The 25,599-nt window shown below is 36.3% G+C and overlaps 3 protein-coding genes and 1 long non-coding RNA gene across 7 annotated transcripts; 2 read left to right on the top strand and 2 right to left on the bottom strand.

The window, feature by feature from the left end:
• Window positions 1-12,253: 12,253 nt before the first annotated feature.
• LOC148921167 (uncharacterized) lies at window positions 12,254-14,073 on the top strand. Of its 2 annotated transcripts, XR_016123244.1 has the most exons (3): window positions 12,360-12,741; window positions 12,990-13,076; window positions 13,709-14,073. It is a non-coding gene; the product is annotated as an uncharacterized LOC148921167 (long non-coding RNA). The 2 variants fall into 2 exon arrangements; XR_016123243.1 differs by lacking the exon at window positions 13,709-14,073 and having other exon boundaries at window positions 12,254-12,741; window positions 12,990-13,652.
• A 415-nt stretch (window positions 14,074-14,488) lies between these two features.
• Window positions 14,489-15,370, bottom strand: NIMIN-3 (NIM1-interacting 3). The gene is given in 2 exon segments (XM_008248059.3): window positions 14,489-14,745; window positions 14,748-15,370. Coding segments are annotated over 2 exon segments (345 nt in total). The 5' UTR covers window positions 15,025-15,370; the 3' UTR covers window positions 14,489-14,677.
• A 641-nt stretch (window positions 15,371-16,011) lies between these two features.
• On the bottom strand, window positions 16,012-20,187 carry G6PD4 (glucose-6-phosphate dehydrogenase 4). 2 transcript variants are annotated; one of them, XM_008248060.3, is made up of 12 exons: window positions 19,977-20,187; window positions 18,976-19,198; window positions 18,588-18,865; window positions 18,291-18,385; window positions 18,035-18,149; window positions 17,708-17,913; window positions 17,517-17,625; window positions 17,376-17,413; window positions 17,159-17,279; window positions 16,891-17,093; window positions 16,571-16,771; window positions 16,012-16,482 (listed from the first exon to the last, which is right to left on the bottom strand). In XM_008248060.3, the coding sequence occupies exons 1-12, from the start codon at window positions 20,130-20,132 to the stop codon at window positions 16,245-16,247; spliced, it is 1,983 nt and encodes a 660-aa protein (XP_008246282.2). In that variant the 5' UTR covers window positions 20,133-20,187; the 3' UTR covers window positions 16,012-16,244. The 2 variants fall into 2 exon arrangements, with proteins under 2 accessions (XP_008246282.2, XP_008246283.2); XM_008248061.2 differs by having other exon boundaries at window positions 18,588-18,850; window positions 19,977-20,183.
• Window positions 20,188-21,299: 1,112 nt separating this feature from the next.
• Window positions 21,300-24,289, top strand: LOC103344485 (Peptidase C15, pyroglutamyl peptidase I-like protein). 2 transcript variants are annotated; one of them, XM_008248063.2, is made up of 5 exons: window positions 21,300-21,460; window positions 22,369-22,696; window positions 23,244-23,348; window positions 23,453-23,500; window positions 23,791-24,289. In XM_008248063.2, the coding sequence occupies exons 2-5, from the start codon at window positions 22,436-22,438 to the stop codon at window positions 24,028-24,030; spliced, it is 654 nt and encodes a 217-aa protein (XP_008246285.1). In that variant the 5' UTR covers window positions 21,300-21,460; window positions 22,369-22,435; the 3' UTR covers window positions 24,031-24,289. The 2 variants fall into 2 exon arrangements, with proteins under 2 accessions (XP_008246285.1, XP_008246286.1); XM_008248064.2 differs by having other exon boundaries at window positions 21,308-21,540.
• Window positions 24,290-25,599: the final 1,310 nt, after the last annotated feature.

Here is a 25,599-nt window from a genome sequence, read left to right as displayed (position 1 = left end):
TTTTTTTCCCCATGTAGAATTTCTAAATTTCTATGTTTTTTTTTTAATCCAAACATGGAATTGGTTCATGTCAATTTAGAAATTCTAACTTCTGTCAAAATCTCAAGTTTATTTCCCTAATCCAAATGCACTATAGTGCCATTTATAAAATTATGTCATTTGAAAAATTCAACATACATAAATCTAAACACTGAAATCTTTAATTGCCAGAAATAAAAATGATAGAAATTAGAATTCTGTCATTTTAGAATTCTATATAATTTTCAATTCATTCATTCGAAAGGAGGGTAAGGGTGATTTCTTCTATTTTCGACAGTGGAAAACGAAAACTCCAGTTTTCAAAGAAAGAAAAAGAAAAAACATATTTTGAATTGGAGGAGCTCCACGGGCCCACATTTGTTTTCTTCTTTAATAGGGATACAAATATCCCAATCCAGAATAGATCCCCTAAACCTAAACCCCACGCGGAGTTTAGAGAGAATTGTTCTGCGCCCACATCAACAAACTCGTTTCTCACGGCGGTGTTTGTTGACAGAAACTCATTCTCTTTCTTTCTGCGCCCAGCCAGACCCAACCCGGCCATCAACGACGACGTCGGTCTATTTTTTTCTCTTTGCCTTTGTGTCTGTCTAGTCTAGGGTTTCAAACAAAAAACCAACCACCACAACACGAGCCACCCATCATGAATAATAGCAACGTCAACGGCGCTGCAAAGCAGCGAGACAAATATATCGTTGTATTTGACAAAGACGATGAAGACATCACTATGATACCAGAAGAAAAATTCTTGTCCTTCCGTAGGCCCTTCGGTAGATCCGATGGTATGTACCTTCTTCTCTTGTTCTTATTATTCTTATTTTTTGTTAAATTTACATGAAACAATCCCAAATTTCTACCCTAATTTGAAACCCTAAACTAGCCCTTAAATGAGGGCCTAATAAAAAACCCCTATTTAGTCCACTGAAGTTCTAACATAGCTGTAATTCTTTGTTGCTGTGTTTGGGCCTCTCAGCTGAAGTAAAACAACCAACTCTGAAATGAAAATATAAGGCTTTCAACTATTTCAAATTGTTTAGGCTGCCTTGTCACCGCAACAGTGAAATTAAACTATTTTCCATCATAAGTTAAAGTTCCATTCTTGAGATATTTAAAGTATGATTTCTGTTGTAGTTTTTTTTAATCCAAAAAGTTTAAAAGAGCCAAGCCTTGTCACCTATGAGCCTTTGCATGTTATTTTGCAGCAACATATGTGCAAGATCTTGGCCCGCGTTCGAATCCGCTTTAAAAGTGTATGGCATTGCATGTGCACTGAATCTGGTATGTTATGATAAATGTTTACAAAAGTATTGAATTTTGTGTATTTCTTCTTTGTATAATCTACTCTATAGGTTGATCAATCAATCGGTTGTCCTTTTTGTTTTCTTTTCTAAGAACAATGTACCGTTTGTTGCACATGTTAAACTCTTGTCTTTTTAATTATGGTTAGGATCAGTATTTCACCACATTGTCAACAACCCCGACTTCGGTCAGAAATGGTGTTTACAAGATAAGACATCTTCATTTACTTCTGTCAGTCAGAGTTCCTATTCATCAGGTACAAATGTCTGATCTTTTGATATATATTGTTCTTATCGGTAACCTTTGAGTTATTCAACAAGTTCAAATTATCTGTGATTCTTCAATGTGATTCCATACTCTTACAAGGCAACAACATGCCAATTCTTCAATGTGATTCCATACTCTTTACTTATAAAAACTTATGGTGGCATTTCCTTTTGCTTGAAACCTCAAAGTATTGCTTCTCTCATCAAACTGAGTTTGTCAAGCTATTTGTATTGAATTTCTGATTTGAGTGCAGAACATTTTGATTTCAGGCACTAAGGATACTGAAAGGTCCATATGACATCATCCGCACAGGGCATCATGTTAATGGGATTTGCACAAAATACAGGATCACAAGGGTGTGTATTGCTTAAATTTCTTTCCTTTTTTGTTATTGCTGCAGCCCTATCTGTCAATTTTTCTGTACACAAATCTAAATGATTAAATTCTTAACATTTATGCTCGTATAAGCATTCTTACGGTAGTTCTGGTGCCGGACCTTTTAATTTCCGTATGTAACGTGGTGATTAGATTATTTGTTTGATGTTAGAAAGGTTTAGACCTTGTTAGGGTTTAGTGAAACAAGAATTTTTGTTCTTTTTTTGGTCGTACAAGACTTGAGGTGATGATTATAGGAGGAATATGAGCCTTCTGGTGCTCTCCACCACTCAAGATCTGTCTGTAATGCTAGCTGGGGATGTATATGCAAAATCTAAGTTTTATGCCTCTTTTATTTTTTATTTTCCTATAGAAATGAAAATCTAATCTCTTGTATGGTGTGGTGTGCAGGATATATATCATAATCGGAAGAAACGTCTCATGAATATCCCCGTAAAGGTGTGTAAATTGATTAGATCATATTGGTTTCTGCTGCTTTTCTTGTCTCTCTAATTTTTGAACAATGTAATTGGGATGTAGGAACTTGAAGAACTGATAGACTCTGAAATTTATATGCGCCCAAAGGTTAGTCTTCTTTTGATGGTTGTATCGTAAATTTGTTTATTCTTGTCTTCCCAGAATGAGTTTTGTTGACCTTCTTTTTGGGAGGGTTAACTTAGATAGAAGTGGAATGGTGAATGATGTGTGAAGGTGAGGACTTTCAGCATGTGTGTGACGATTGGGCAAACAATAAATATATGGATGACGAGATATACGTGGTTCACCTTTAATGAATGGGGTACGTCCATAGAGAAGTATGTTCTCATTATAATAATATATGTTTACATTTGTATATGGGGTTGGACCCAAATATAAAGATAAGAAAGGAGAAGCCCATGATTAAAGATAAAGCCCAACCCAGGGATCCAGAAGAGGGTTCCCCTTTCTCAGAGGAGAGTAGTCTTCTTTTATAGGCGAGGGGGAGTCTCCATCTCTTGTAGTTTTCCGATGTGGGACTCCTCTTACTTTGCTTAGAGTTGTGACTTGTAATAATGCTTCTTTGGATAAGGTGATGACCTCTCAAAGCATGACATGTGGATGATTTAGCTTAGCTAGTTGCTTGGTCAGTCACGGTACTAACAAGTTTGATGTGTGTTTAGTTTTCAATGGAATATAATGACCTAGTTGTCGCCATAGGGGGTTCAGATCGAGAATTGAAGCTAGTGAGGCAGATTGTGTCCGCCTGCATTGTACGCACAGTGCCTCATAGTGTCAAGGGATTGAGAGATTATCTTAAGATGTTCGTGGGTATTAAAAAGCTGAGTTTATGATGAATAATGTGTTACATTATCCAGTAGCTATATTTTCTTCAATTATTGTAAAGATAGTGAGTTAACTTATGAGTGCTGACGTCATACGGTCACACTTCTCTCACTTTGGTGGGTTGTTGTATCAAAACCATTTTCCTTTCCTTTTGGAGGATTATGAGTGATCAGAAGATCCTTGTGAAGGCAAAAGAGAGATACACTTGTTGTAGCTCAAGCATATAACTCTCGGGATGATATATTTTCTCGTATGGATGTTGTTGTTATATATGCAAACCATAATTGCTTGCTTGCTATTTATCACGGATTTACACACAGATAATATTTAAATAATTGATGATTTTTACAGTCTCCCTCCATACATTCTTTTTTGTATTGAATCGTTCGTTACCTTTTGCTTTGCCATCCTAGAATGCTTGGTGTTTTAACTTTCGTCATGTTATGTGGATGCAATGTGAATTATTCGTGAAATGTCGATGAAAAATCTGTTTCTTGAGCTTCAAGTTATTATTACCAAACATGTACATATATATATATATATATATATATATACAATGGAACAGTAATCCAAACAAAAAATACAAGACAATAAAAGGAATATGAACAATGATTGAAACACTATAGGTGAGAATTTTAGAAGACACCAAGCTATATATGAATTTTAAGAGTCGATCAAATCCAAGGAAAGGATCCATATCCTATTTTAAAGTATCAAATTTTTGGCTAAGTAATTTATGTTAAGTAAATTTAGGTTTTAGCCAAAAAAAAATTTTCACTTTTGGAAAAACACAAAGCTTTTTCAAAAAAGACAGAAAAACCTCTCAACTTTCAAATCAAAGACATGCAAATGTAAAGGATTCCTTAGGAAATTCAAAAATAAATAAAGGCAATTTTGTCCATTTTGGCTTCTTTTACAAAATTTCTCTCTCCTTTGTGTTTTTCTAAAGTCTGTTATGTCTAAAAGAAAAACCAGCAAAACAAATGCATGTCATGATCAATCTAGTTGTTTGAGTGTTAATCTATCTAATTGGCAGACAATGATAATTCCAGATCTAGTTGTTTGAGTGTTAATCTATCTAATTGGCAGACAATGATAATTCCAAATGGTGATATTAATCGCGCCATGAAGAGAACTTGTTAAAACTGTGTTGGTACGTACATGATTTTCAAATCCATAAACGAAAACTTGAGGTTCAAATTGATATGGTTTATATCTCCTCAAGGACAAAGGATAACAGAGAATAAATGAAATAGCCATATAGCAAATTCAAAAACAGAAGAAAATATAGTATAAGGAACCCTTCCATTACAAGCAATCTGAAGAAAAAGAGAAAGCATGCCAGACAACTCAAACTTGTTAGTGTTTTGCTATTCAAGCTGGGTTTTTGTGTATTGGTTAGTTAGAGAGAAAAGAAGAAATAGAGAATGCTTTGAATAACTGCTCTGCTTGCTCACAAAGTATGTGAGCAAGGTTTTGTATATTCACACTCTGTAAGAATGAGCTCACACGACATATACTCATGACCGTTAGCTCTGAGCTGGATTCACACAAGCATCAATGAATCTCAGCCATCCATTTGTCTCAAATCTAGGATTACCACTCTTGGCTATTTTAGCCTTACACGTTTGAAGCCTTACACTTGTCATTCTCTAGGACTAAGTGAATACACAATTAACACTCTAGGCTTAAAAAAAATCAGGCTCACTACTTACAATTCTACACTCCCCTTTAAGTTTTGAGCTGATTTCACACCGAGCTTGTCTCTGAGATAGCATAATCGATCTTTAGCCTATGACTTTGTGAAGATATCTGCCAGCTGCTCATTTGTAGGACTGTAAATCAAGCTAATGATTCCTTCTTGCAAGGCATCCTTGATGAAGTGATACCTTTGGTCAATATGCTTAGTTTTCTGGTGAAACACAGGGTTCTTTGTGATAGCAATTGCAGCTGTATTGTCAAAATGTAGTGGTGTAGCTTCAGCTTGAAATTCACCAAAGTCTTCCAAAACAAATTTGAGCCAAATTTCCTGTGCAGTTGCTTCTGATGCACTGATGTATTCTGCCTTTGCAGTAGAAAGAGCAACATAGTTTTGTTTGACTGATGCCCAAGCAAAAACACAACTGCCAAAAGAGAAAGCATATCCTGAAGTGCTCTTCTTGTCATCCACTTTGAGCCACTCCAGATCACACAGAGCCAATTAAAACTGTATTCCTTCCTTTCACATACTCCAACCTATAATCAAGTGTCCCCTGAATATACCTGAGAACTTTTTTAGCAGTTCCATAATGCTTATTTGTAGGACAATGCATAAATCTAGCAAGTAGACTATATGCATACATTATATTGGGTCTTGTAGCTATGAGGTATAGCAAGCTTCCCACTATCTTCCTATATTGCTCTTCATTTGCTGGACCACTTCCATCATCTTTGCTTAACTTCTCATTTGTAACCAGAGGTATAAAGACAGGTTTACATTCACGTAGGCCAAATTTGCCCAACAAAGATGTTGCATATTTCTTTTGGTGAAGAAAAATGCTAGTGTGAGTTTGAATGACTCTCATTCCTAAAAAATGATGCAAGAGCCCCAAGTCTATCATTTCATATTTCATCATCATGTCTTGCTTGAACTCCTTTAACATTGACTGACAATTCCCTGTATAAACAATGTCATCTACATAGATGGACACAATTAGAATTTCTGCTTCTCATTTAGTTTTGGTATAGAGGTGGCCTCACTTTGACTTTTGGCAAATCCACACTGAGCAAAGTAGGTGTCAATTTCACCATACCAAGCTCTTGGTGCCTATTTTAGGCCATACGGAGTTTTATGAAGCTTGTATACCTTGTCTTCACTCCCCTTTTACCACAAAACCATCTGGTTGATCTACATACACCTCCTCTTCCAAAACACCATTTAGAAAGGCAAATTTGACATCTAGCTTATACAATTTCCAATTTTTCTGTGCTGCCAATGCAACTAATGTGTGGATTGTATCAAGTATAGCCACTGGTGCAAAGGTCTTATTGTAGTCAACACCAGGTTTCTGAGCATAACCCTTGGTAACTAGCCTTGCCTTGTTCTTCTGTACTGAACCATCAAGGTTTAGTTTGGTTTTGAATATCCACTTAACTCCAATTATAGGCTTATCAAGTGGTCTGTCCACCAGCTCTCATGTTGCATTTTTCTCAATCATTGACAGTTCATCCTTTATTGCTTTTATCCAAGATTCATCTTTAGCAGCTTCATCAATTTTTTCTAGTTCCATAATGCAAAGATTGCATTGAGCTAGAACATCATCCAGATTTCTCCATTTTAATGGAGTGTGATCAAAAGCTTGAGTATTTCTCATGATGCTGTTTATATCACTTGTTCTTGGTGATTGAAAGTGATCATAGTTTCTAGAAGGTGTCATTTGTGATGAGTCATTAGACAGATCAGATTGTTCTTCATGATTTATCACAGTTCCTTGTTTATCAGACATTTGTTTCCAATCCCAAGCTGCATTCTCATCAAACACAACATCTCTTGAGAGTAGAATCTTCTTAGTAGCAAGATCATACACTCTATAACCTTTTTCACAGATTGCATACCCCACAAAAATGCCCTTGGTGTTTTTTGCATCTAATTTCTATCTCACTTCACTTGGTATGTGTACATAGCACACACAACCAAATATTTTAAGATGTGCAAGTCCTGGTTTTCTCCCACTATATGCCTCAAATGGAGTTTTATCTCCGAGTGCTCTATTTGGACACCTATTTAGTAAGTAGACAGTTGTGTGCACAGCTTCTGCCCACAGGGAGTAAGGCAGTCCTTTATCTTGAAGCATTGCTTTTGCCATTTCAACCACAATCTTATTTTTTCTCTCCACCACTCCATTTTGTTATGGAGTATAGGCCATAAAGAGTTGTCTTTGAATCCATTCAGCTTCACATAACTTGTTGAATTCACTGGATGTGAACTCTTCTCCTCTGTCACTTCTCAAACACTTCACCTTAAAGCCACTTTGCAATTCTACCATTGACTTGAACTTTCGAAAGCAATTCAGTGTTTCAGACTTGTATATGAGAAAATAGACCCATATCATATTTGTTGCCAGCAATGGATTCATTTTGCATAGGTCCACACAAATCCACATGAACTAGCTCAAGAGAATTGTTTGCTCTCCATGCTTAGTTATTTGGAAACCATTTTCTATGCTGTTTTCCAAGCTGACATCCTTCATAGACTCCATCAACCTTTTGCATGAATGGCAGTCCATGCACCATCTCATTTTCTTTGAGTTGACTTAGTCCTTTTAGATGTAGATGACCCAACCTTTTGTACCATGCCCAAGTAGAGTTAGATATACTTGCCTTTAGTGCAATATGATCATTAGGTAATAGTGCCAAGAGATAACACCTATTCCTTTTCATATGTACTTTGATTACAAGACACTTTAGTGAAAGACCTTCAAATATGCTGCACAATTTTCCTCCAAATACTAGATAGTAACCATGTTCATCCATTTGGCCCACACTTAATGAATTCTCTTTTAGTCTAGGAAGATACATCACTTCCTTGATATACTTTCTGCCTTTGGTAGTATCAATTGCCAATGTGCCCATTCCAACAACATTCACAAGCTCACCATTTGGCATTTGTACCTTGCCTACCACATTTGTTCTGATATATGTCAACAAACTCTCATTTCCAGTCATGTGGTTGTTACAACCACTGTCTATATACCATTCTCCAGTAACATTTGTGGCAGCAATAGCACTGTTGGCATATAATAGGTTTCCAATCACTTTCATTTGATTTGCACAGTTTGCTTTCTGCACATTCTTGCTTGCAGTACACTCTCTAGCCAAATGTCCAAATTTGTCACAGTTGTAACACTTAGACTTTCCCTTGTATCTGCATTCACCAAAATGAAATTTAGAACACACTTTGCATTGTGGTTTTGAACCTTCTTGACCCACTGTTGATGATGAGTTCTGTGCAAAATTGGTGTGTTGAGGCTTGGAATTTGATTCCCATGGTTTGCCTTTTGGATTCCAATTTTTCTGAGACTTGGATTGACTAGATTGAAAGCCTCCCTTGTTCTGGCTTTTAGGATTCACAGAAAAAGAGGCAAATGCCTTCTCAGCTATATCATTATTATGCAGCTCAAATCGTTGCTCTTGACTCTTTAGAATGATAATAACTTCCTGTAAATCTACTATTTCTAGACTTTTTGTATTCTCAATCACCAGACAAATAGGATCATAAACCTTTTTCAAATTGATTAGAACCTTTTGAACGAGCCTTTCATTTGATAGAGATTCACCATATGTTTTCATTTGATTAATTAGCTTATTCAAACAAGTAAGATATGCAGACAGAGATTCATTTTCATGCATCCTAGTATACTCAAACTCACGTCTAAGGTTTTGAAGCTTTACCAATCTGACATGGTCACCACCGTGATATCCTCCATATAGCAGATTCCATGCAATTTTAGCTGAATCAACATTAGCAATGTGAGGGAAGATCTGATTAGAAACTGAGTTCTGAATAATCCCCAGAGCTTTTGCATCCTTCATAAGAATCATAGCCATCTTCTCATCATCTTCCTCTATAGATGTTTCCTCAACTGCCTTCTTCTTCTTCGATTCTGGAATCGTAATTCCTTTCTCTACCAGAGTCCACAACCCATATGACTTGAAGATGGTTATCATATTGATTCTCCCGAACTCATAGTTCTCATCGGAGAATATCAGAGTTCTTACTCTGAGCCTCCAGATCCAGACATTGCTAATCTCATATAACCAAAACCAACTTGTTTAAGATATCAAAATGAGCTCCAATCGATCACCATGAGCTTGAGTGAGCACCGATTTAGCTTGATTTCACAGATTTGAAAAACGCCCAGATTCAATTGATCGAACGTGGCTCGGAGGCCATGTTAGTGTTTTGCTATTCAAGCTGGGTTTTTGTGTATTGGTCAGTTAGAGAGAAAAGAAGAAATAGAGAATGTTTTGAATAACTGCTCTGCTTACTTACAAAGTCTGTAAGCAAAGTTTTGTATATTCACACTTTGTAAGAATGAGCTCACACTTCATGTACTCATGACCGTTAGCTTTGAGCTAGATTCACACAAGCATCAATGAATCCCAGCCATCCATCTGTCTCAAATCTAGGATTACCACTCTTGGCTATTTTAGCCTTACATGTTTGAAGCCTTACACTTTTCATTGTCTAGGACTAAGTGAATACACAATTAACACTCTAGGCTTAAAAGAAATCAGGCTCACTACTTACAATTCTACAAAACTTACCAGGAGAAAAGTAAATATTAAACAAAATCCAGAAAATTGATGGAGTTATATATATAGCAATATTCAGATCTAGAAAATAAAACAAGTGTAGGATCCATCCATCTCAGCTTCAATAATCCCTAGCATTTCTTCTTTTTCAGAAGAAAGAAACTAACAACTGGGATGGGCTTCAACGTTCAATTGGCATATATATATATATATATATCTATATATATATATATATAATATTTTTCGTCTTTTTGGTCAATATGTCTGAAAACAAATCTAAACAGAAATTACGAGTCCTTTTCTTAACCACATTTATATCTTTCCCTTTTAATAGGGATACAGATATCGCAGTCCAGAATACCTAAACCCTGTGCGGAGTTTAGAGAGGAGAAGTTGTTCTACGCCCTCATCAACAAACTCGTTTCTCACAGCAGCGTTGAACTCATTATCTTTCTCTCTACGCCTAATAAAAAGTTTAAAAACCCACATGGCATCCCCATCTGTTTTGTCAAGATTTCAGAGGGATGGACCCTTGGCCCACCACTAGCAACATCGATATTGTCCCTAACTTAATCACATGTTTAGCAGGTGTGGGGTTTTTATACAAAAGGCCTCGATGTTATTAGGAATGGAACCATTTATTATATGAGACTTTCTATTTTGTTAAGTTTCGATTTGGGACTCGTATATTCTTCAACGTTTTACATGGATTAGGCAGTTTTACCTATTTAGTCTAGGCTGCTATATGAATTCAATGGCTTAGTCTGAGGGTACCACCACATACACCAGTGAAATTAAACTATTTTCCATCATTCTTGAGATTTTTAAAGTATGATTATTTCTATCATAGTTATGTAAAAGAACAAAGCCTTGTCACTTATGTCTCTTTGCATGTTATTTTGCAGCAGCCGATTTGCAAGAGTCTTGGCCGCAGTTGGAATCTGCTTTAAAAGAGTATGGCATTGCATGTGCACTGGATCTGGTATGTTATAATAAATGTTGTTTACAAATGTATTCACTTTTGTGTATTTGATCTTCGTATAATCTACTCTAGGTTGATCAATCACTCATTTGTCCCTTTTTTTTTCTTTATAAAAACAATGTATCTTTTGTTGCACATGTTAAATTTTTGTATTTTTGCATTTTTAATTTTGGTTAGGATCAGTATTTCATCACATTGTCAACAACCCTGAGTACGGTCGGAGCTGCTGTTTCCAAGATAAGACATCTTCGTTTACTTCTGTCAGTCAGAGTTCCCGTTCATCGGGTACAAATGTCTTATCTTTTGTTATTGTTGGAATGTTTACGTCTCAATGAAAAGCTCAGTTTCAATTTATCTATCTTTACTGATAAAAACTTACGGTGACGTTTGCTTTTGCTTGAAACCTCAAAGTATTGCTTTTCTCATCGAACTGATTTTTCAAGCTATTTGTGTTGAATTTCTGATTTGAGTGCAGAACATTTTTTATTTCAGGCATTAAGAATACTGGAAGGTCCATATGACAACATCCGCACCGGGCATCATTTTGATGGGATTTGCACAAAATATAAGATCAAGAGGTGGGTGTTGCTTAAATTTGCTTCCATTTTTGCTCGAAGTTGCAACCCTGTCTGTCAATTTTTCTGAAAACAAATCTAAATGATTAAACTCTTAACATTTATGTTCGTATCAGCATTCTTACTGTAGTTCTGGTGCTGTACCTTTTAACTTCCAAGAATGAGGGTAATGTGTGTTTTGTTTTCAATGGAATAGAATGACCTGGTTGTGGTCATAGGGTGTTCAGATCAAGGATTGAAGCTAGTGAGGCAGATTGTGTCCGGCTGCATTGTACGCACGATGCCTCCTGGTGTCAAGAGATTGAGAGATTATCTTAAGGTGTTCTTGGGTGTTAAAAAGTTGAGCTTATGATGAATAATGATCGGAGGACAAATTACACCACTGTTACTAATTGATTCTCTTAATCTCGAATTTACAAGTTTTTTTAATTTATTAAATCGTTTGGGAATCTATTTTTCAACCATTTTTTTATAAATACATGTCTAGGATTGGGTTTATTTATAAATTTGTATTTTTTAATTTCATTATTTTTACTTGAATCGAGCTGAATATATTTTTCCTTTTTCCCCTTTTTTTGTGTGAACTTGTTTCATCAAATTCGCTCTTTTCATTAGCGTTGTCAAAGTATAATGCCTTTGAGTTGGCTTAGAGTGTACCCTTTGGTTAGCATGTTTAGGGAGGCAATCATGGGGCCACTTATATAGTCCTTCCTCTTTATCAGTAACTCAATTTCGTGAAGGTTGAGTTTAATTGAATATATTTCTATTAGAAACATGCTATAAGAAAAACACTCTTAATTTAAATGGTTAAAAACAGTTATCCAAATACGTGAGGTTATGTATTCGAATCATCCTCTTCTAATACGGCTTGTGTAAGAAGAAAATCTATGAAATCAACTATTTTTCCTTCTTTTCTAACAATCTCACATGGTGTGGGTTTTACTTGGATCCCACAACATCACGACTTCTTTCTCATGTAATTTATAAGATAAGTTAAGAGAAGAGTCCAAAGATTCATCATCTAAGTGGGACCTATTGTAGGTTGTGATGTCTTCAAATTTGGTCCAGTGTTTGATGTGAATCAAGTTTGCTCATTTTCAAAGGTTTTTTTGGGTTAATGGCAATTTAGTACCCTGTGGTTATACAATTAAGACATGTTATTCTTACCTTTTCAATTTTTATAATGACATACTCTAGTCTTTTAAATTTGTTACAATATGGTTCCACCATTAGGGTTTCTATTAATTGTCCTGTTAGTTGCTTACGTGGCACTTATGAGTCCCACTTTTTCTCTAGTTTTGAAGTCCTTCTAAGGGAATTTTTGAACATATTTTCTTGTTCTTCCGCCTGGCACCCTCTGTCTTGAACTCAAGCCCTCCAATGCAAAATTAAATGAAATTTTTTCCTTAAAACCAAAAATTAAGCACCATAAACGAAAAAATCATCCACACCGATATTCTGAGGAAAGCAAACTCTTCCACTTGATTTCCTTCATTCATTCGGAGAGGACAACAACATAGAGTCAATTGACAGAAGGCTACGATGAGTTGGGATCCACAACCACCTGGAGAGACAACCCATTTTACGGTATGTGGGGATTGAGGTTGTATTTGAATTTGTTTTTGGGATAAATATTTCCAAGATATTTGGATATTAGGGTTTTAATATCGATTTTTTTGGGGTTTAGGATTCTGAGTTCGATTTTTTGAGAAAATATTTTCGAAGTTTGCATATTTAGGGAATATGGTTTTAATATGGTGTTTTTCTCATCCAACTGATTTGTCAAGCTATTTGCATTGAATTTCTGATTTGAGTGCAGAACATTTTGATTTCAGGCATTAAGAATACTAGAAGGTCCATATGACATGATCCGCACTGGGCATCATATGAATGGGATTTGCACAAAATATAGGATCACGAGGGTGGGCATTGCTTAAATTTGCTTCCATTTTTGTTTTTGTTGCAGCCTTGTCTGCAAATTTTTGTGAGAACAAATCTAAATGATTAAACTCTTAGCGTTTATGTTCGAACAAGCATTCTTACTGTAGTTTTAGTGTTGGACCTTTTAATTTGAGTATTATGTAACGTGGTGATTAGATTATTTGTTTGATGTTGGAAAGGTTTTACACCTTTGTTAGGGTTTAGTGAAACAGGAATTTTTGTTCTCTTTTTGGTCGAACAAGAATTGCGGTGACGATTATATAGCCTTCTGGTGCTCTCTAGCTCCCAAGACCTGTCTGTAATGCTGCTGGGAATGAATATGCAAAATCTAAATTTTCTGCCTCATTTTTTTCCCTATAAATATGAAAATCTAATCTCTTGTATTTGGTGTGCGGGATGTATATCGTAATCGGAAGAAACGTCTCATGATTATCCTCATAAAGGTGCATAAAGTGAGTTAGATCATGTTGAGTTTCTTGTCTTCGATTTTGAACAATGTAATTGGGATGTAGGAACTTGAATTCGAAGAAGTGACGATTGTATTGATAATTTGTTTATTCGGGTCTTTCCATAATGAACTTAATCAATGTGTGGTTTGTTTTCAATGGAACAGAATGACCTGGTTGTGGCCATAGGAGGTTCAGATCGAGAATTGAAGCTAGTGATTGGTGTCAGCCTGCTTTGTACACACAATGCCTCCTGGTGTCAAGGAACTGAGAGATTATCTTAAGATGTTCTTGGGTATTAAAAAGTTGAGTTTATGATGAATAATGTGTTACATCCCTAGGTTTGGGCTATAGTCCTTGCTCTTTTAACAGTATGAATGAAATCCATTTCTCAAAAAAAAAATACAGTAATTAGTTACTATTAAGGAAGTTAAGAATAGTTATCTCTGCACTTAGAGGTCTTGTCCGAATCATTCCTTTATATCGCTTGTATTTAAAATAAACAACAGCAAAAAAATTTCTATGGAGTCAACTAGTGTTGCTACTTCTCTAACCTCTCACATGGCGTCGGTTTTACATGGATCCCACAACATCATGAAATCCATCTTATGAGATTTATTAGATAAGTAGAGAAGATCACTCTCTCAAACCATATAGAGAAAAGATATCCAAGTGGGACCTATTGTAGGTTGTGATGTCTTCAAACGTGGTTCAGTGTTTGATGTGAATCAACTAATAAGTTTGCTCACTTTCAAAGGTTGCATTGAATGGATCAAACCTGGTGGTTTAATTTGCTGATGTCATGATATAACATCACTCAATTATTCTCTTTCTTTCATCGATTTCATGCTAGTAGTAAGTGGTTAAAACTACCCCTAATATAATAGTTTATTTATAACCCAAGAAGATATTTTCTGGTAATAATAATTTCACAGATGGCCAGACCATTGAGACAGTGAAAGATTTTAGCAAAGCACATAGAAACAACTTAATTAGTAATTTACAAAAGCTTAATTAACGGTGCTTAATTTCTTAATGCACATGCATTACAATATATAAGATACATACATAGTCAACCTGAATTCCACGTGGAGGAAGGCGCACTGTCAGATCATTTGACCTGCGTGCCTCCTAAGCTACAAAGAAAGCCTTAGGTCTAAACCATTACCTCCTTTGTCTTCTTTCTTATCATCTTCTTCTGTTTTAGAGGACCCGCTTCTACATGATGACCAGAGCTCTTATCATCCTCAAGGAAGTCTTCTGGTTGAAATGCTGGGTTCCATGCCCCAGCATCAGCAGCCTTGTCTTCTTCTTGCATCTTCTTCTCATCTTTTTTATCCTTTGACTCATGATTGCTTGAGTTGCCCCTCAAAAGTTCACGCACCTCCCTTGTACTTCTAATCAGAGCAAAGAATTTCTCAATCTTTTCCTCTTCATCCTCTTCTTCAGTTTCTATCTTCCTTTTCTTTCTCTCTCCTTCCATGTTTTCTTCTCTTCTTAGTTTTGTGTGTGTGTGTGAGAGAGAGAGAGAGACAGAGAGGAAGACAGAGACAGAGAGACAGAGAGAGAGGGGGAGGAGATATCAGATATGGGCTAGTAGCCTAGTATAGTTTTTCTTTTCTTTCTAAAGATTACATCTGAACATGGTCTTTTTCTATGGAGTAGTGCCCATTACTTAATGTGTGTGTGTGTGTGTGTGTGTGTGAGAGAGAGAGAGAGAGAGAGAGAGAGAGAGAAGCAATGGACATCATTTTGTTTTCTTCTGCATTGCTTCTATTATTTCGCTTCTATTATTTCTTTAACTGGTTTTGTGTGCAACATAGAAAGAGAAAGAGAATAGCTAATCGATCGCTTATGAACTCGGAAGTGTGTTGCTTGACTCTTTATAAGTCGCTGCCGCGTAATTTTTTAACAAGAAAGATAAGAGTCATTGATCAGAGGATGACACATTGACAAGAATGCCCATTCGAAACTCTGCATATTTTGACTCGCACAAGATTGCATAGTGTAAGAAACCAGTGGTGCAAAGGTCAATTCACATTATTGGTTGCCCTTGCCCAAATAATTGTGAGCGTCATCCCCGTAACGTAAGGTTCCACCAACTTCATAGTGACCACAGTATTATGACATGTGATAACATGACATCTTGCTGGCCTTTGATTCCTTGATTCCTTGATATATTTACATTATGGGGTCATATCATGATGTAGTCTTTTTTATTTTTAAACCCATCAAGCTATCTTTTCAAGGTTAAAAGAGATTATAAGTTTGAATCTCTCCATCCCATCGATTGAAAAGAAAAAGCTATCTTACACAGACAGAGAAGCGAATCAATCGTGCACTCATGACTTCCTTAGAACATAAATTGTTAACTCAATATCGTACACTGAGTCATTAATGATTATTTGATTTAGCAACACTTAGTATAAACAATTTGCTAAAATGATCAATGATTGAAACACACAGTATCTCATCCAAAAAAATACATAAAAAAGAAACATATTATAAGGCAATGTGAAGCAGCGCAGAAGCCATCTTGCACCATTGCTGACCACAGAATTTTCTGGATAGAATTCTGGAAACACAAAGCTATGAAGCGAAGTATAAGTATTAACACAACCCAAGTGGAAAATAATCATGAATTACATGATAAGGCAAAAGAAAGAGCCCCAAGAAAATAACTTATACAGAAATCTTAAATTGCTAGTCCTCTGCCCAGCGAACCCCATGTTTTGCCCACAGATAGTATGCTCCTACCGGGCCTCTACCCCCCAGCTCATACAGCTCTGGTGCTATATTTTTCTTGTCTATCTCATTCAGAATTGGGGTTAGAATATTCCATGCAGCTGCGAGCTCATCGCTTCTCAGAAACAGATGGTTGTCTCCATTAATGACATCAAGAAGGAGATGTTCATACGAATCAGGCACCTCTACATTGTACCTGCCATAGTAACGCAAACAAGCACTTTTAAGTCATATAAAAATTGTGTACTGGAGTAAACCTGGCAATGCTATGCTAGAGTGCTTACTTATCCTTATAAAGTAAATTCAGCTCCGGAGAATCCAACTTGAACCCCAATCCTGGAATCTTATTGTTAACTCTGACTAGGATGGCTTCATCAGGTGTATCACGCAGAATCAGTTCATTGGTAGCGAGGTCGATGTTGTGCCCCATACACTCACGATAAAGGTTTCCTGGGACACGATGAAACTGTATGCGTATCTCCACCCTGCATTGTACAATTTGTACTCAGCAAGAAGATTCTAAGTTGTCAAACTAGATTCTAGCTTAAATGTTTGACTAATATAATGAATTTTCCCCACAAAGTAGTACTAAAATGTATGTAACCTATGTTGGATGAGTCCCATGCCAGCTTTGATCAGGAACGGCACACCATCCCAGCGTGCGTTGTCAATGTACAATGCAGCAGCGAAATATGTGGGGGTCAGGCTGTTCATAAATAGATCAACCTTATCTCTAGTACTCCCTTTATATTGGCCAAGTATAACATCGCTGGGCTCCAATTTCCGGACTGATCTCAGAAGTTTGGCCTGAAAATAAGCTTGTCATAAAAACAACTATAGGCACTCCGTAGGAGTATAACATGCAGGCATACCTTTTCATTTCGTATATCTTCCCCATCTAGACTTATTGGTGTTTCCATGGCAAGCAATGCTATTGTTTGAAGTATATGACTGTGTACTATGTCACGAATGATCCCATAACCATCAAAGTACCTTCACAAAAGGAAAAGAAAATAAGTTATCATGGCAGTTCTTTCTCAGGTTTTACTGTATGTACTCTAAAAGCAAGGATACAGCCAACAGGATTACCTTCCTGCTTGGACACCCAAGTCTTCTGATAAAATGACCTGCAACACAACTCAAGTGTTTTACATAAAATATATATACATATGAATATGTACATGCTACATATATTTCATTAGATGAAAAAAAAAAAGAAAGATAACTTACCTGTACATTGCGTATATATGTACGGCTCCACAGTGGCTCAAATACTAGATTAGCAAATCTTAAAACCGTGAGATTTTCAATAAGGTTCCTTCCTAGAAGATGATCAATCCTGAAATATGAGACACTGTCAATACATGAATGGATGATGTCAATCTTCTGTTTGATATGTGTAGAAAGTATAAACAGGAGACCTGTATATTTGTTTCTCTTCAAACTTAGAACGCAGAGACTGCGTCAACCGATGAGATGATAATACATCAAAGCCAAAAGGTTTCTCAATGATTACACGATTCCAGCCCTTCAGGGTTTGGGCATTATCAGCGAGAGAACATGCAACATTTATAAGTGCTTCTTGTGGCACAGAAAGGTAAAATATCCTGTTCGCTTCAGATTTTCCCTGAGGTAGGTTAGCTGTTACAGAATCAATTATCAAAAGCATCCAGCTAGTAATTTTGAAAGGCAAATAAGTGCTATTTAAGACAGAAAATATTTTCTTAATATCTGTGCATTCATTTTACCTCAAACTGCTTCATCAGCACATTGAGTTTTGACATCCCTTCTCTGTTGTCATAACCTCCATTAATGTAGTGTGTTCTACTAAGGAAAACATCCATTTTGTCTCCACAGTTTTCTCTGAGAGGTATTTGTATGTCCAATGGTTAACTTAAAATGCAGACATCTTTAGGCCCTTTGAAAACAGATGCTATTACATACAACAAAAAATAAAAAACTAGAAGACATATCATGGAATATAAGGTGACACAAGAAGCATACTGATGGTCAACACGACAAGTCAAAGTTGAAGCGATCATGGATCTCAGATCTTCATCTGTCATATTCTTTCTTGAATAACCAAAGATACTTACATTCTGCAGTCAAAAAGTAAAACAATGAAAGAAGGAAACACTTTTTACTCAATGAAATGTAGAACAACTTTGTATAACTTGGTTCTTGGCCAAACAGGATCTTCATTGTACATGCTAGAACCATATTAATCATGGATTGATGATAGTCTCACAACAGAAATGCCCATAAAAATCTGGCTGGACAACGATAGCAAAGTCATCCTACCTCAGGAAGAAAGCCACTGTAATACAGCGCAAAAAGCGCTGGAAAAATCTTTCTCCTAGCTAGCTCACCAGTTGCTCCTATGACCGCAATGCAGAGTGAGGGTTCTTCACCACACTCAACGAGAAACTTGGAGGAATGTGTTTGTGGCATGGAAGGAGATTCCACTGAAGTAGTGGGCTCTGTTACAGAAGCATGTGGTTGGGAACTTGGCAATGAACTTTCTTCAAGTTCTGAAGTTATTTTCGAAGTTTGATCATTGGAGTCTGCAGATACATCATCTAGAACATGTAAAGACTTCACCATGAGGAAAAGGAGAACAGTAATTGTAAAACACCCCTTTTTTTTTAATTACTAACCATCAACCAATTTTAAAGTTGATGCGATATACCTTCATGTGATAAAGTCGAACCAGATTGATCTGTTGAGTGATCTTTGAATTGATTTTTAATACTCTTATACTCATTTGTAGGTCCAAGTTTTCTCTGATGCTGACGGTGTAAGTTCTCAAGTATCCATTGTTTTAAGCCACAAAATTTTCGGCACAAATGGAGAGGTCCTCCATGAAGCACAACTCGTCCACCCAACCCAGAACGGAAGTAGTTTGCTGGAGCCTACAAACAACCCAAAAAAGAAAGAATTTTTCCTTAATTAGTACAGATGACAACTAGCCCTGATGGAGCTGATAAAGCTACAATAGTATGCCCCCATCCCGAGTCCCTGCCCATTCCCACTTGTGGGATGAGCTTGGATGAGCTAGAAATAGTCAATGACACTGAATGAATCAATTAAACACCAATACACACATTTTTATTGGTAATGAAAATTATACCCAATTTCATCTCACCCCAAAATCCCTCTTTTCACTCTCTTATTCCCTCTAGAATCTAATTAGACAAAAAATGAGAGAAAGAGGAAGATGGATAAAAATGTCATTAACTCAAAGCCTGAAGTTCAAACCATCTTGACCTTACTCTATCTTCCTCACAGACCTGCCCCCCAAATTCAGCACTTTGGATTTTAGGAGTTTAAGACAAGTTAACTAACAAGACCTCACTCATGGTGCATAGACTCAAAATCTCATCACCCCACATCTATAATTAATTAGAACCCATTTACAAAAGTCCTCCTTTTCCCCTATCTCAGTTATAGCTTCAGCTTGGTTGTCCAAAAAAAACACAAGACAAAGCAAAGCAAAGCAAAAGAAAAACAAATTTGATAATTTCCATTTTTCCTTTTTCAGTCTAAAAGATCCAAAATTTTCACTGCTTCTCGCCCATTTTCCCAGAAACCAAACACCCCATTTCACCAAATACTACACTAAACACTATGCATCACTACACAAAGATAAAAGTACAAATGAATATACATATTTGATAGTTGAGAGCTCACCCCAAAAGAGAACTGGTAAGCACTGGAGCAGAGATAGCTTGGCCTTGAAACTGAGGATGGTACAGATACAGCTGAAAATGACATCGACATCCTTTTGATCTGTTTACGAGCTGGGGCTCTACATTCTTTTGATGTTCTGTGACTGTGAACTCTCATTGAAGAGTACAGAGGACGATTGCAACCAAAGGTTTGTGGTTTTGGGTGCACCCGACAAAACTATCATTGACCCCGTGAGATTAATCGATCGGTTGATAAGTTTTAAGGGGTTAAACCAGAAATGATTGGCCGGCGGGTGAGAAAATGGACGGTTGTGATGGGATGAGAGAGTGTTATTTAATCTTACAATCTTTAGATTTTGATCTGTACTACGTTATCATTGTGTCTTGGTACGTCATGTTCACGTACTTTTTATTTTTGTCGTTTCTTTAAAACCGGGGGCTTTGTCGGTTTGTTCTTATCCATTAAAAAAAAACAGAAACAAAAACAACAACAACAGGGAATTTTTCATGGGCTTGGTATAAAACCTTGTTTGGTTATTTAGGTTGGATCGGATGTTGGTCTTTTTGAATGTCCGTGGCCCATTTGTACCCTACACTTTCTCATGGCTGCTATCATTTGTTCTCTAATTCCTTACAATTGACCAACTGACCAAGGGTAAGTTGGAATGTGGCAATCAAAGGAAAAAAAACACCGACCATTGATTTTACTCACCCAATATTTAGACTTTGCATAAACATGCCCTACATTAGTTCTTGTATGGAAAGTCTCACGCATAAAAACAAGTTTACACAATAACTCTTATAATCGTCTTTCATATATTCGTCACGTGATTAATTATCATAATCGGTGAGATATTCATTTATATAAGTTTTTTTTTATGGGTGGTTGAGCTACAAATACTATGATGCATTTATTGCGTTAAAACAATTTTTTTTCTTTTCAAAAAGGGAAGTGCTTAGTACAATAATTAAAGTAGTTTGGTATAATCTGTGACAAACCCACATGTGATCATAGCAAAACTCAATGGAAAAGAAGGAATCTTTGGGTTTAGTAGCTAAATTATCTTTGGTAGGACCAAAACTCAAGCACAAACAATAGACGACAAATCATTGGATAATAAACAGAGAGAAACAAAGAAAAGAAAAAGAAAGTTCCTCACCTAAATTAAATGCACAGTTGCCAACTCCAATAAAGAATGTATGCAAATATGTGGTGCGTGCTATCCATCCAAAGTTCCTCATCCCCAATATTATATATCAATTAACAATTATAAATCATCCATAAATCATGAATATATATACTCTGTTTTTGGTTGTTTGATAGTGACCCTCCACTAACACGTTCCTTGCATAACCTCCTCCCCTTCTCTCTCTTTCTCTTTATCTCTCTCTCTCTTATAATCAATCCACTTGGAATCTTTACCAGTTGTAAATAAATCATCTTGAGCAGATAAGACCGGTGGTTGAGGCTTGTGAAGATTTCAGGCAAGAAAAGCTCTTCTTTTTTCTTTCGATATAATTTTCAGAATCTTGCATGTTTTAATTCAAAGGCTTTGTTTTTCAAGGTAGATTTCTGGGTCTTTGACTTATATCATCATCTGGATGCCTCATCAGTCTGATTCCAATTCGCGTTTTGGTTTTACTTTTTTGGGTTCGGATGGCTTTGTTTAAATCCAGTGTTTCATCTGTGTGGTTTGTCTTGGGAGCTAAATTTTGGAGGGTCTAATACAATCTGATATCCACTTTTATTTGATCTTCATGCACTGCAGGATACTGAGTTTTCAATTTATATCCAATTAAAAAAATTATTGTTTGTCAGTTAGTTTAGTTTCTGCCTTCATACAGAGCCATTTTCTCTTCTTGGTGGTGACTGCTGACTCTGAGTTTCTGCCATGGGGATTTCTCAATTTTGCATTTGATGTGGTTTTTCGAATAAAAAATTGGTGTATGCAGTCTCATCCATAAAGATGCTTATCTAAAAGAAATGAAAACAAATGGGCTTCAGTCCTTTGATTGGTCTGACTGAACTTGATCGGCTCATCAAGTATTAAAATTGTAATTGCTAGACAGACAGTTGCTAATTGTTTATAGTTTAAGTGTTTCAACAGTATCCATTCATATAATTGTTTAGCTATTATATTATGGTATTAACTACTACTATGCTACGAGCATGATTTCAAGGAAGAGCATTGATATAATGAATCTGTTAAGAATCAGCTTTCGGATTTTAAAGTAACCAATGTGTTTCATAGATAAAAACTTTCAGTGGTGTAAACTCAGCAGGAGCTAAACCTAGACAGGTTGCTGATTGTAGACCTAGACTTCTTTACTCTCTATGTACTTGTGTTTATGCCTCTGCATTTTTTTCACTCATTTCTGGTTGTTTGATGCAGGTACTTAGATATTACTTCCGATTTGATGCTATAACACATTCCTCAATTAGATATTAATAGCTCATAAATGGGGTCTGAAGGGCCTTCAACAGTAACAATTCATGTGACCGGTTTTAAGAAATTCCATGGAGTTTCAGAGAATCCAACTGAGACTATTGTCAGTAATCTCAAAGAGTATGTGAAGAAGAAGGGTTCACCAAAGGGTCTGGTTCTTGGAAGTTGCAGCATTCTTGAGACTGCAGGACAAGGAGCAGTTGTTCCCCTATACCAGACATTGCGATCTGCTATCAGCGAGCAGGATTCTTCAAATTCCAGTAGAATTATTTGGGTGAGTTGTTCTCATGTCTGGTCCATCGCTTCTCATTTTCTAAGCTGGATCACACTTTATTTCAAGTTCCTTTCTTTCTGTCCTTAGAAGCTAGTCTGCTAAGCACATATAACTAGCTAGTAGACTTTAAAGACCCCTACATAACTAAGAATATCAGCATGGTTTGGGTTCAAAACTTGGGACTCAAATTCATTTCTCATTTCTCCTTTAAGCAATGTTCTTTTGATTTGTTCATATAGGAACTGGATACAGCTCAAAGAATTTATAGGAATTTGATTTCATGATTGGTTCTTTTCCATCTGGTTTTTCTATTATGTGAAAGAAATTTTATCACTATAAAACTTTAGAAAATAGTCATTATCAACATCATCTATAGAGAAAAAGCTTGTGCACATATATTAAATATTTTACTAGAACTTTAATAAAAAACAGAACTTTCCATCACATCTGTTCAAGAGCATTTCATCGCTACGATAATAGTACTTGCGCAGGTGTATTCATGTGTCATGTGTCTTACCCTTTCTTAATTTTAACCGTAATTATGTAGGTACACTTTGGTGTTAATAGTGGTGCAACAAGGTTTGCTATTGAGCATCAAGCTGTCAATGAAGCTACTTTTCGTTGCCCTGATGAGATGGGATGGAAGCCTCAGGTTAGATAGAACTCGTAGGGGTTGTCTCTGGTGAATTGGGATTTTATTTGACATCAGCTTCGAAGTTCTTCAGATTTTGTTAACTTTTATCATATGTTCTGCAGAAAGTCCCCATTATTCCTTCAGATGGAGGAATTTCACATATACGAGAGGTAGGCTGGGTGGCCATGATTTTTTCATCATATGCTTCCTAAAGATTTCAAGTATTTTCTCTTGCACCTCATAAATCATTATAATTTTTTTTATGATTACTTGAAGAATACCTGCTTGAAGGACTGAAGTTGTCTTGAAAAATAGGTTGACTTTATACCTTAAATTTCTTTCTCCATGATGGTTACATAACGGTTGATTCAGAGGTCTTATTTTGTATTTGAGTATGTGACTACAATGGTTCCTCATTTTCCTCAATCTTGAAACGATTTCTTCTTCTGATTATGTGCAGACTTCTCTTCCTGTTGAGGACATAACAAAGGCCTTGGCAAAGAAGGGTTTCGAGGTGATGACCTCAGATGATGCAGGCCGCTTTGTATGCAACTATGTCTACTACCATTCCCTTCGGTTTGCAGAGCAAAACGGGATCAAATCGCTCTTTGTTCATGTGCCTTTGTTCTTGACCATAGATGAGGACACACAAATGCAATTTGCTGCTTCCTTGTTAGAGGTGCTCACTTCATTAAATTAGCAGTCCATCATCATCCAACCACATCTGTATGCCAAAGAGCTTGATCGAAAAGCTAGTATGAAGTTGCCACGTTTATTAATGTGGATCAACGCTTCATAAATGGAAATGCTTGAATAATCAGGAAGTGTAATCAAAGCGAAACTGTATTGAAAGAACATTCTTAATTATGATGTATTTTTCCATAAGTGTTTTCCAGCAGGTTCCGGTAACTTGCCGAAATTTTTCAATCCAGTTTGTGAATGACATGCCACTTTGCTCATGGAGCTTGCTAATACTTATGTTATGTGCATCTCTTTCAGTGTGATATTATTGGATTAAAAGAAGAAAAAAAAAGTACATGAGGTGAAGAAACTGAAATCAAATGAGTAGATTTGCCATATACAAAAAACAGGGGAGGATCCAAAACAGAGCAATAAAGTCAAAAGAGAGCAGAACAATTGCTTGAGTTCATAAGAAGAGTGGGAGAAAAACTTTCCTCTGTGGAGATAAGGTATGATGCACAATGAATGACTAACAAACCGCTACTATTTTCATAGTAATGGGTATGGCAATTACTTGGCACTCTGAGGTTGCATCAAGAATTGCCAAAAGTCAATGCTTTCTCTATCGAGAGATATATGTGATGTGGTCCTGTATGACCTATTATGCTAGATGTTATAATGGTGCTCTATGGTCCCCCATTAGATGGACCAATCTAAAAACATCACTAAGCGGAGAAAAAACTTGCATATTCCGATAGTATATATTGTTTAAGTATGTCTTTCTCTTTGTTTCATTTCTCAAAAATTTAAGAAATGACTTAAAAAGTTTTTGAAAGTCCGTCCCTCTTCATGTAACTTGTCAAAATTTCAACAAATGACTTAAGAATTTTTTAATGAGTAACATTCATCACTAGTAATGAGTAAAGCTCAATTTTTTGGGTATGTAACCAGATGGACGGCCTCGAAATTTATAAAATTCTATGTAAGAAAGTAAACTTTCAACTTTTGGTTTTGTCATTTTATTTTCTTGCTGAAGTCTTTTCAACCCAGTTTCACCATAAGTCCAATGGTTCACTATAAACTAGTGGAGGCTGTTGCCTACCCAACCCCAGGCAGGCATATGCAGACATGTGAATTATGACCATAAAGTTCTTTTGTAATTGTGGATGTACCTTTTTCTGGTCTACTGCTATGTTTATTAGTGATAGTTTTGCATGACTCACCGTTTTCTTTTGGCATTCACATCAATTGTTTTGCTTCGTAACATTGGCAAAATAGGATTGCAACTCTAATATCCAAAATTTATTCATATAGGATTGTGATTCTTAACAAGGGAAAATTCAGACACATTGTCTTTTGATGAATGATGAATCGTCGAGAGTTACACTTTTGGCCTCTAAATTATTTGGTTGTCATGATTCTGTTGCTCTTTCCTTAATAAGCTCTGGTTGTTATTTCTAGTATAATAGTTTTGTTTCCGAATTATAATCTCGTCTGCATTATGCAGGGTATGCTCTGTGAAGGCTTGAAGGATTTGACCAAGCATGGGAAGCAAATTACAAAATCCAAATTTCCCTATTAATTGTTC

The sequence above is a fragment of the Prunus mume genome, linkage group LG1 (assembly GCF_029339155.1).
Source record: "Prunus mume cultivar Tortuosa linkage group LG1, ASM2933915v1, whole genome shotgun sequence".
NCBI classification, from domain to species: Eukaryota; Viridiplantae; Streptophyta; class Magnoliopsida; order Rosales; family Rosaceae; genus Prunus; species Prunus mume.
Note: the sequence above shows the minus strand (reverse complement) of the source record. Positions and strands in the feature narration are given on the sequence as shown.